The sequence below is a fragment of the Lampris incognitus genome, chromosome 19 (genome assembly GCF_029633865.1).
Source record: "Lampris incognitus isolate fLamInc1 chromosome 19, fLamInc1.hap2, whole genome shotgun sequence".
NCBI lineage: Eukaryota > Metazoa > Chordata > Actinopteri > Lampriformes > Lampridae > Lampris > Lampris incognitus.
In genome coordinates, this window is record NC_079229.1 from 6,883,971 (window position 1) to 6,894,934 (window position 10,964).

At 49.3% G+C, this 10,964-nt stretch overlaps 4 protein-coding genes across 4 annotated transcripts in view; 3 read left to right on the forward strand and 1 right to left on the reverse strand.

The window, feature by feature from the left end:
• lnx2a (ligand of numb-protein X 2a) overlaps positions 1–10,964 on the forward strand; it is a 55,753-nt gene that overhangs the window by 13,644 nt on the left and 31,145 nt on the right. The gene's annotated exons all lie outside the window — the stretch shown is intronic.
• On the forward strand, positions 78–6,951 carry LOC130130124 (receptor-type tyrosine-protein kinase FLT3-like). Its single transcript, XM_056299854.1, is given in 14 exon segments — positions 78–297; positions 401–504; positions 602–734; positions 883–987; positions 1,078–1,188; positions 1,518–1,674; positions 2,467–2,579; positions 2,761–2,882; positions 3,544–3,602; positions 3,604–3,652; positions 3,785–3,896; positions 4,040–4,139; positions 5,610–5,715; positions 5,970–6,951. Coding segments are annotated over 14 exon segments (1,722 nt in total). The 3' UTR covers positions 6,201–6,951.
• LOC130130141 (2-oxo-4-hydroxy-4-carboxy-5-ureidoimidazoline decarboxylase-like) lies at positions 7,256–9,865 on the forward strand. The gene is made up of 2 exons (XM_056299877.1): positions 7,256–7,611; positions 8,832–9,865. Exons 1-2 carry the CDS (start codon positions 7,437–7,439, stop codon positions 9,179–9,181), a joined length of 525 nt encoding a protein of 174 aa, XP_056155852.1. The 5' UTR covers positions 7,256–7,436; the 3' UTR covers positions 9,182–9,865.
• Positions 10,670–10,964, reverse strand: part of LOC130130125 (pancreas/duodenum homeobox protein 1-like) — a 4,920-nt gene continuing 4,625 nt past the window's right edge. The window contains exon 2 of the mRNA XM_056299855.1: positions 10,670–10,964. This exon is cut by the window's right edge and continues 112 nt beyond it. Within this exon, the coding sequence (XP_056155830.1) occupies positions 10,670–10,964 (295 nt within the window).

Below are 10,964 nucleotides of genomic sequence, written 5' to 3' on the forward strand. Positions count from 1 at the left end.
TCAGGTCGGCAGGCTTTGCCTCATTGATATGCTCACGCACAAGCAAACTGGGTTGAAAATCTCTTCAAGTCCGCACCATGTCTCTTTGTAGCTGTCAGAAAGACTCCCCTCACTGGAGAGAGATCCCAGGCACCGCCCAAGAGGACTCTAATTCGTCCTGTAACAGGACGATTCCCAGATCTATAGGCGCGTTAGCAGTGTCTGACGACTATGTAAGGTTTTGCATCCAAACTTCTTTAGGCTCCTGGTGCAGCGATCTGCAGCATTGCAAACCTGCAATGCTCTCCTTTGTAAAGGGTAATTCCTATTGTACTCTACTTCACGAAAAGAAATAAGGAAATTGTGTTGTCCCTTTGATGTCAGTTGTAAGAAGGGTGTTCTTCTTTATTGCATAATCCAGGTACCCAAGATGACAACTCTGCTGCACTGAAAGCAGGCAGTTTGTTCTTATTCGTGGCTTTGATGGTAGTCTGCCTGGTGCTCATGTACTTTGTCAAAAAGAAGGTAGGCAACAAACGCACTCAAACACACACACGCACATACTACACGCACACGCATGCACGGACGCACACGTTGCACTAAGCTCTCGTTTTCTCAACAGAAACCCAAGTATCAGAGCCAGCTCCAAATGATCCAGATGGTGGGGCCCAGTGACAATGATTACATCTATATAAACTTCAAGGACCTCGAGTATGACCGGAAATGGGAATTTCCCAGGGAGAATCTTGAATTGGGTAGGAATCATTATCTTTGGTTAACAGCACACAGACCAATGGAACCTACGCCTCACTCGTGTTTGTACAACAGACAGTCAGTTTTCGGTAAAACTGTACATCAATTGGAAATCTATTGAAACCAAAGCTGAATGGGTGTCCTCCATAGGTAAGGAGTTGGGCTCCGGGGCCTTCGGCATGGTTGTCCAGGCTACAGCCTTCGGCATCAACAAGCCTGGGGTCTCGCATCAAGTGGCTGTCAAGATGCTTAAAGGTTAGCGTTATGAAGGCCTTTCTCTCTTCCGTAAGATTATACACAGGTCGCTTGGATAATTCATGCTAACCTGGTGTCTGACCCCTGCAGAGAAACACCACTCGGTGGAGAAGGAAGCGCTGATGTCAGAGCTGAAGATGCTGACCCACATTGGTCACCATGCCAATATTGTTAACCTGCTAGGGGCATGCACAAGCTCAGGTATAGTCACCATGCTCGATTGCAAACCAACTAGCCGCAATAACCACCAGTAGTAACTCCCAGTGAGAGCTGACAAAGACATTAAACTGACTGAACTTGAAATGCGTTTTGAACAAACAAGTCAAACAAGTAAAAGCAATCATTCCCAAGAAGCTGAGACAAAAAAAACCCCACAATCACAAGAAGGTGTTTGAAAGTCAGTTAAGTATAATTTCCTGTGATTGGCCTCTGATACTCACAGAGCTGCCCTATGCATTTGATGTCGCACACCGTGCATTCCAGCGATGCTCATGCAAAAAGCTCGAGAATGGTTGTCTGATGCTTTGTAGGACCCACATACCTGATCTTCCAGTACTGTTGTTATGGAGACCTGCTGAACTACCTAAAGACCAACAGGGGGCGCTACCACAAGTCTCTGACGGATGCCTTCAACAAGGACCGCTTTACCAGTCTCTACCATAACGTGCAGCACAAGACGAGCTCGAGGTGGGAAAAGGGAAGCGACGGCATAGATAGGAAGGACAATATGGGGCATACGTCTTTATGCGTGCCCAATAATCCAGATTAGAAAATCACAGCAAGTTGACTCAGTTCATCTGGACACAATGTCTATAGAGAGAGAAACCTCTCATCACTCATCTAAGTGACCTCTTCAGTTTTTTTTTTCTTTTTGGATTTTCCCCCCCCTTTTTCTCCCCAGTTGTACTTGGCCAGTTACCCCACTCTTCCGAGCCATCCCAGTCACTGCTCCACCCCCTCTGCTGATCCGGGGAGGGCTGCAGACTACCACATGCCTTCTCCGATACATGTGGAGTCGCCAGCTGCTTCTTTTCACCTGACAGTGAGGAGTTTAACCAGGGGGAGGTAGCGCGTGGGAGGATCACGTTATCCCCCCCCCCAACAGGCGCCATGACCGACCAGAGGAGGAGCTAGTGCAGCGACGAGGACACATACCCACATCCAGCTTCCCACCCGCAGACACGGCCAATTGTGTCTGTAGGGACGCCCGACCAAGCCGGAGGTAACACGGGGATTCGAACCGGCGATCCCCCGTGTTGGTAGGCAACGGAATAGACTGCCACGCCACCCGGACGCCCCACTGTATTGTTTATGAGGGTGGGGATACCTGCAGTCAGTTTAGACTCTAGAGGTCACTTAGATGAGTGATGAAACATTTCTCTCTCAATAAACGTTGGGCCCAGATGAACTGAGTCAGCTCTCTGTGACTCGCTAAAGGTAGCTTCAGTATTACTGCCTCATCCATCTCTGTTTTCGCAGCGAGTTCCAAGGACAGACAGCCGACTTCATACAGACTGATCCCTCCGTCCCCAAGAGGCACGAAACCGATGCCCTTCTCAGCCTCAACTCTAGCTCTATGGACCCCTCTAGAGGTCAGAATAGTCTATTTCTCCCGAGTTGAACACTGAACCCAGAACAACCAGCATGCCGAACAGATCATAACAAACTGCCATGTACTCCAGTCTGTTTGACTCCGGAAGGTAACTAGGTCAGCGGGGTGCGGCAGATCCTCCTGAGCCGTGTCGATCTCAACTCTTCCCCGTTTTTGTCTAGGGCCAGGGATGTACGAGGAGGCAGAGGAAGAAGTAAAGGAGTCGCAAGCGCTGACCTATGACGACCTGCTGGGTTTCGCCTACCAGGTGGCCAAGGGCATGGAGTTCCTCTCCTCCAAGAACGTAAGCAATGAGGGCCGCACGGCGGCAACTCTTGCTCCATGCGTCCTTTTAGCCACCCAGAACCGTGCAGAGACACGCGTTTCACTTACCATACATCAATACACAACTGCACGTTTCCTGAACCAAAAAAAGCAGAAAGGATCTTTGCATGCCCCACCCCTCCGAAACTGCACCTTGTGGGTTCTTCCTGTGTATGTTTCTCTTGAAGTTAGATGCAGGGTTTTTTTTGGGGTTTTTTTGCCATCAAGACTTTGGGTACGTTCTCATTGTTCCTGCAGAACAATGCAAACAAAACAAGTACAGAACAATGCAAAGCAAATGCAAAATAGACGAGATGCAAAATAAGCTCATGAAACATTCTTAGTCCGTGGACGATAACTTGAATCGCCAGGCTATTTTCGTCATAGTTTCAAACATCAAAATAAAATAAAATCTTCTACAGCCATTTAATGCACATAAACACACACACACACACACTCACGTTTAGCCACTACATATGGCCACAGTCTTTGCATTTAACAAAAAGCTCAGACATAACCAATCGTTGAATCGCCGTGTGAACAAAGGGACGACACCATTAAAGCAGGGAGTGACTTACAGCCCTTATCAACAGGAATGTGACTGGGGTAAATATCCTGTCCGTTGGTCCTGTCTTTTCTAGTGTATCCACCGGGACCTGGCAGCTCGCAACGTGTTGGTGTCTAAATGTAGACAGGTGAAAATTGGCCCGGGACATTGACAATGACTCCAACTATGTCGTGAGAGGAAACGTACGTCCCCGTGAGATCGAAACCTTTTCACTCTTTTCATCTGACTCACTAAGTGCATTATTCATGATATCCGGGCATCGTCTCGCACTTCTCATCCAGTGGGCGCGTGGTGTGGCTGTGTTTGTCTTGCAGGTGCGTCTGCCGGTGAAGTGGATGGCGCCAGAGAGCATCTTCCAGGGAATGTACACCATTAAGAGTGACGTCTGGGCCTATGGCATCCTTCTCTGGGAGATCTTCTCGCTAGGTAACCCGCAGACCGTTAGCCAACCGAGCGTTCTAGGCTAAGAGCGCACATGAAAGACAGTCGTGCAGACAACTGCAGCACCACAATGCCAATGTACATAAAATGATATCCTCTTTCCGCTTCTCTCCCTCTGTCTGTCTTAGGTGTCACTCCATACCCTGGTGTTAAAGTGGACAACAAATTCTACGCAATGATTGAGAGGGGCTTTAAGATGGAGTGTCCGTATTATGCCAGCGATTCTCTGTAAGTGTCTGCAGTCCGTATCTATTCTGTCTAGGCCGTCTGTTTCTCCGGTGTATGTCCTAAATGCGGACGGCCCTGGGTTCGAGCCCCGGGGTAGTCCAACCTCGGGAGTCGTCCCGGGTCGTCCTTTGTGTGGAGTTTGCATGTTCTCCCCGTGTCTGCGTGGGTTTCCTCCGGGGGCTCCGGTTTCCTCCCACAGTCCAGAGACCTGTACGTCAGGTGAATCGGCCGTACTAAATTGTTCCTAGGTGTGTGTGTGTGTGTGTGTGTGTGTCGGCCCTGCGATGGACTGGCGGCCTGTCCAGGGTGTCTCCCCGCCTGCTGCCCAATGACTGCTGGGCTAGGCTCCAGCATCCCCGCGACCCTGAGTAGGATAAGCGGTTTGGATAGTGAATGAAAGAATGAATGTCCTAAATGTCCACAGTATCCCATAATATCCCCAGAGTGAATCGAGAATCAGGAACAATTTATTGTCACTTCTTAGATGTACTTGCATACACAAAGAAACGAAACTTCATTTCCCCCAGCCCACAGCAATGCAACACAAAAAACAGACATCCAAAATTTCCCAAAAACGACACCACCAAAAACATACAAAGACAGAGAGAACAAAGCAACAACAAAAAACTGTTAACAACACAGTTCAATCTGCAACGCAGTCCAAAAAAAGTTCCTCTGTCCAGAGAGCGAACGCCAGCCAGGATGACTGTTAGACCTGCTGGTCTGCATGGGCTAGCAGTTAGCTTAGCCCGCCCCGCCTCCTGTCAGACCGCCCTCGGCGTCTCCTGCCCCGGGCACAGCTCCAGGCAGGGCCGCGGTCCCTGGGCCCATCGGATGAAGCAGACCAGGCTCCCACAGGCGATCCAGCGCCAGCTCTCCCCGCCAGACACCTTCGACACGCCTACCCCTCACTCCCCCACGACGACGCAGACAAAAATACTTGCACGGTCGACGCTAGGCGAGGCCGCCGCCAGACCGCCTCGGTGCTTCCTCTCGGGTACAGCTCCGGAAAGGGCCGTAAACTCTCTAGGCCGATCCAACGCCAGGTCTCCCAGCCATCGAACGGAAAAAAAATCGACGAACAAAATAATAATAAAAAACTTCACACAGAGACACAAACGTAGACGTGGACAAAGACGCTGCGTAGTCGGCACTGGGTGAGGCCGCCGCACACGCGAGTTTGCGGCGCCATCTGTGAATGAACTGGTCCTAATGAACACTGCATGTTCATTTGATAACACAACTGAACAAAACTTGGGTTGTTTTAATTAGTTAATTATTTATTTCTTTGCACCATAAGTACTATGAAGTTACATAATTAAAAAAACAAAAATACAGATAACCCAGCAGCAAATGTGTAACACGTACCATAGCAGACCAGGTCACCATAGCTTTACCAAAGACATGCATATCTATTCAGGTACAGCACAGAGGTTACGCTGCTTCCTCTCCCCTCTCTGTCTTCTGCAGCTACCGGATGATGTGTGAGTGCTGGGCCCTGGAGCCTTGTGACCGGCCTCCGTTCTCCAAGTTGGAGACTTTTATGGATGTCCAGCTGAGAGGCACAGTGGCGGAGGTAAGAGACTCTTCAGTGAAAAGTGACTCACCCGAAGCAATGTCCTACCTTTTGACCGCGGACGAACAGTACGTGGATACGTTTTTTTGGCCGAATTTAGCCGTGATGATTAAGGAAGGGTTTATTTTAAGCATCTTGTTAAGCGTCACCTCTATCCCTTCGGACAGAACACGGACGTCTTCTCGAGGCAGTATATTAGCAGGATGACTCATATCCTTCATTGTAACATAACCCCAAAATCCTACCTATTTCAGCTCTACCATAATGTGCCGGATAGGAACACCATGGACCCCATCTACCAGAATGCAAAAGACGATGCCGATATATCAGCACTGACCAAAGAGAAGGAGAATCCGACACAGTCCCACAACGAATACTGCCAGACCTATGCTACTGAGAAAATGCCATCGCCACTTGCCGACGCTGACGCCTCGACAGCTGATGGCAAACACTTGATACCGGATGATTCTGGGAGTCATCTGTAAACGTACTTGCTGATATTTCCTGGTACCCGATGCCCATCTGTATTTGCTCCTAAAGGAGGCAAACTCCTCAGCCTAACTTTGATTATGCAGCCTATTAAACATTTCCTTTGTAATAGTAATCAAACTGCAGCTCGCAGAGGAGCTCTAATGCATTTGTTGTATATTTTACTCATGGACACATCGTCAGTTCTTCGGGGGGGGGGGGATCCTTGGTTGGCTTGGGTGGGACCTGTAGCATTTAGACTCATGAGATTGAAGCAGACTCTTGGGCTGACGCCACTGGTATTTTGGCACGTTGCAACATAGCTAGTTCGTTGAACTTAAATGGCAGAAACTAACATTTCAGAAATGTTGAGATTATATGACGGCGTTCTTGTGTAGCAGAAAGCTTCATTGGTGCAGCTAACCTGTGCTAGGTTCAGAATAGATGAAGGGTTCTGATAGATGACGTTTTAGTTACAGGAGTCGTTTGATTAAACAATGGGCTATCAGCGTTACATCAACAGAACGAGAAGGTGTATTGTTATATTTTTTTACTCTTTATTTGCTGATGATAGCTGAACTTATTTTAGATGTGTCAACATGGTGCTCTGCTAACAGGCTGCTACATCGCCAGCAGCTTTCAGTATTAATGGGCGGTTGAGCGTTATTGCAATGCTCTTATGTTGTGTTTTCTGAGGTTGTCACAGCAGCCAACTGGTTCCAACAGTATGTATGGTTTTTTATTCTTTTTCAAAATGTTGTATTCTATTTTTTTTTCCTTGATTTGAAAAAAATGTTTTAATTGAATGTGGCAATCTATGTTATATATATATAATTCTGAATTTGTACCTACAATAAAAGCATTTCGGGTTTGCCATTTTGCATTTCCGAAGGGAAAAACTGTCAACATCGCTGTGTGGAGTCCAGAGGTTGTTGAGAAGTCGACATGTACATTGCTGCTGGTCTTTCACTCGGTGACACCAGAGGTCAGAGTTTGCATAACAGAAACACACATGGCATCTTTGGTCTTTATGAAATTACAGCTTCTTTTCCAGAAGTTTTTTTTTTTGGTAATTGGAACATACTGTGCAAAGAGAAAAATTAAGAAAAATCCCATTTAAGAGGGGAAAAAAGTTAAAGAAAATATTAACCACAGACACACACACCCCCCTCCGGGGGTCCAATAGTGGCACGGGTTAACCTTGCCTTGTACCTTGACTCGTGCAGCGATTCGTCAGTGTTCCAGCAAACATCATGGACATTACAAGGATTAATTCTCTGTCCTACGAGGATTTCGTGCACGTCCTTGGCAATGTGGTGGAAAACTGTCCCGTTATAACTGCTGCCGTGTGGTCCATGCGTCCCTTCGCCAGCCTGGCTGCCTTGGAGGCTGCCGTCACTGATTTTATCGAGGCCCTTCCTGAACAAGGTAGGTCAGATTTTGGATATGCTTTCATGTCTTTCCCACCCTGATCATCTCGTCTTCACGGCAGCTGAATTGTGGTCATCGTACGCTATTTTCGGAGAATGTGTCAGATTAACCCCATGTGAGAAACCCATCTCTTGGTAATGTCTTATTACCCTGCGATGGGGGTCACTTCCCATAGACGGACATGAGGAGTAAATCAAAATGTCCCCTTTTACCTGTTTGCAATCGGGTATTGTTTCTTTGATGGTGCACTCGTATTCTCAAAGGTCTCTGCAGTCCTACGGGTGGGGTAAAATGTTTAGCCGGGGTGAAACGGCTGTTATAATCATACATTTCGACGGCATTTGCTGTTGATTTTGAGTTGGAAGCTGGGGTGCGCCTCCTCGCTGCACATTACGCTAACGTGAAGGCGGCGGATACCGCAGAGCGGCGCTGTAGATTACCGTAATATACAGCGAAGACGTGCAGCAGACCGAGCCGTCAACACAGGCCGTCGAAATCTGCGATCTAAACATTTGTCTCAACCCAGCTAAACATTTTACTCCGCCAGTAGGGCCACAGTGACCTTTGGGGGGGGGGTATTAATATACCCCCAATGATGCAATACCCGATTAAATAGAGGTATAAAAAGTGACCCTTTCATTTATTCCTCACATCCGTCTATGGTAAGTTTGTCTGACCCCATCTCGGAGCAGAAGGTTACGAAAAGGTTGGGTTCTCGCCATTGATCCCACACGTTGTCGAAATAGCGTAAATATTTAGGCAGCTGGACCCCAAAGTCTAGCACGCGCTTGCGCAACAGCCCTTGGCAGAGGTCTGGCGAAACGTTGGGGGAAAACGTGGACACCGATTGAAAGACGACGTGAGTGGAGTGCGGAGAATGTCAGGTCGGTCAAAAATGATATAAGGCAGCAAGAAAACTCAGGAAAGAATTTGATTTTGATCCTTCGGGACTTTGATTGGCTCGTCCGAAACATTTTACGATATTATTGATTGGAATCTTGCTCCGCCCGCGCGCGCTCGGACTTGGTGACGCAATCGCCAAAACTTGGCTGCGTTACAATGAAGTTAAGGCCATCGGATTTTGATGTAACGTACGTACAAAAAAAATGTGTGTGTGTGTGTCGTGTGTAATATGACTGGGTAAATTAGATAACAAAATAAGTCAATGATTATCTCCCGTTGTCTTTGGATGACGCCTTGTTTGATGCGTTGCGCAGGGAAAGAGGGCATCCTGCGGTGTCACCCTGACCTCGCTGGCAGGGACCTCCGCAACGGCACCTTGACCCGCGAGTCGCTGGAGGAGCAGGCCGGGGCCGGACTGGACGCGCTGGACGCGGCGGAGCTCTCGCACATGGCCCGCCTCAACGGGGAGTACAAGGAGCGCTTCGGCTTCCCGTTCGTCATTTGCGCCAGGATGAACGACAAGGAGGCCATTCTGCGCCAGCTGTCACGCCGCCTCGCGCACGGCTGCGCGGAGGAGAGGGCGTCGGCCATAGAGGAGGTGAAGAAGATCTGCCGCCTGCGCCTCCGCAGCCTTGTGCTCCCCGACCCGCCCAACAGGTTATGAGCCTGTGGAGCGGACGTCGCGTTCCACCATTTCCGTTCATTTGCCAGATTCATTAAAGATCTAACGAGCAATAGTAACCTGCTCGTGGTGTGTTAATTAAAGAAACCACGCGCGGCTGGCGGCTGGCCAGTGCGGGGCGCTGGGGAGCCGCCCCCTTCAGACGTCAAGAGACGAAAATCTACTTAAACATACATCCATCCATTGTCTTAACAGCTTATCCTGCTCTCAGGGTAGCGGGGATGCTGGAGCCTCCAGCAGTCATCGGGCGGCAGGCGGGGAGACACCCTGGACGGGCCGCCGGGCCATCACGGGGACAGACGCACGCACGCACGCGCACATTCATTCCTAGGGGCAATTTAGTACGGCCAATTCACCTGACCTACATGTCTTTGGACTGTGGGAGGAAACCGGAACTGAAACCCACACAGACACGTGGAGAACATGCAAACTCCACACAGAGGACGACCCGGGACGGCCCATCAAGGTTGGACTACCCCGGGGCTCAAACCCAGGACCTTCTTGCTGTGAGGCAGCCGCGCTAGCACTGCGCCACCGTGCCGCCCCTACTTAAACATGTTAAATATAATCGTATTATGCAAATAATTATGAAATAAACGTGTGTTTCAGTCTGTGAGCGCCTGTCAGCAGCATTAAATATTGGTTCCAAATGGTCTTTGGTTGATTTCTGTCTGAATACATATACTTCCTGTCTAAATACATATACTTCCTGTCTGAATACATATACTTCCTGGGTGAGGGGCGCCGGCCAGACGATACCTTATGTAAGCCCTGAGGCTAACGTCTAATTGGTTCCTTCAGATTTTCCAGGGGGCGCAGTTCTGTGTTGCCCCAGACACGCCCACTTTTATCGGCAGCGAACTGGTATCGTTTTCATGTTTTTTTTTAATCTAATGTGATTGGACAATTCTCGTGGCTGCCAATCATGTTCACACCCACCACCACGCCTCGTCTCGACTGTCAATCACCCGCCGTCTACGAACCCTGATCAACTCTACAGGCTACATTGTCCTTCTTAATAACTCTGTGACTGTGTGGACTTTAAAGCAGCTGTCAGGTGTGCTGCGCCAAGGTAAATTGCGGCCCCCCCCCAAAAAAAAAAATTAGCACCAGCCGCCACTGGATAAACTCTAACATGGAAAAATATGGGCCAGTATGTACTGGCTTGAGTTCTTGTACATTCAGAAAATAGGAATTATATCGCCACACATTTTCAACAGAGTCAGTGGGTCTACTAATAGCCTCGACAGAGCGCGCCAACCCGAGACTTGGTAGACCAAAGCAGCGGTCTGTGTGTAAGGGACCGCATCGATGTGGGGAACAGAGAGGTGCTCCTTGCTTGGTCTGATTGTTGGGGTAGTGGGATCACACACACGCACACGCACACGCACACACCAAAAAATGCCCTTTCAGTCATTCTGAGTCAGTTTTTCAAATAAGTGCCTCACGGTTCGGTGCCCTCCTCAACGTCTAGGTAGGCTCTCTGGAGCCGCTGAGGGGAGAGAGAGGAGGCGTAGCGTGCAGCCCACCTCCTTTGGACGAGCCACTCGTGACCTTGGAGGTGATTACACCGACGGCACCGGGCCCGGGGCCAGTCTCCTCCCTCAGGTCCCCGGAGGTGATGGAGGAGTCCTGGTCCGGGTCGGTGCCCCGCGCCCTCCGCCGATCCTCCTCTTTCTTCCACTTCATACGCCTGTTCTGGAACCAGATCTTGATGTGGCGCTCAGTGAGGCTGAGGGTGAGCGCCAGCTCCACCCGCCGCGGC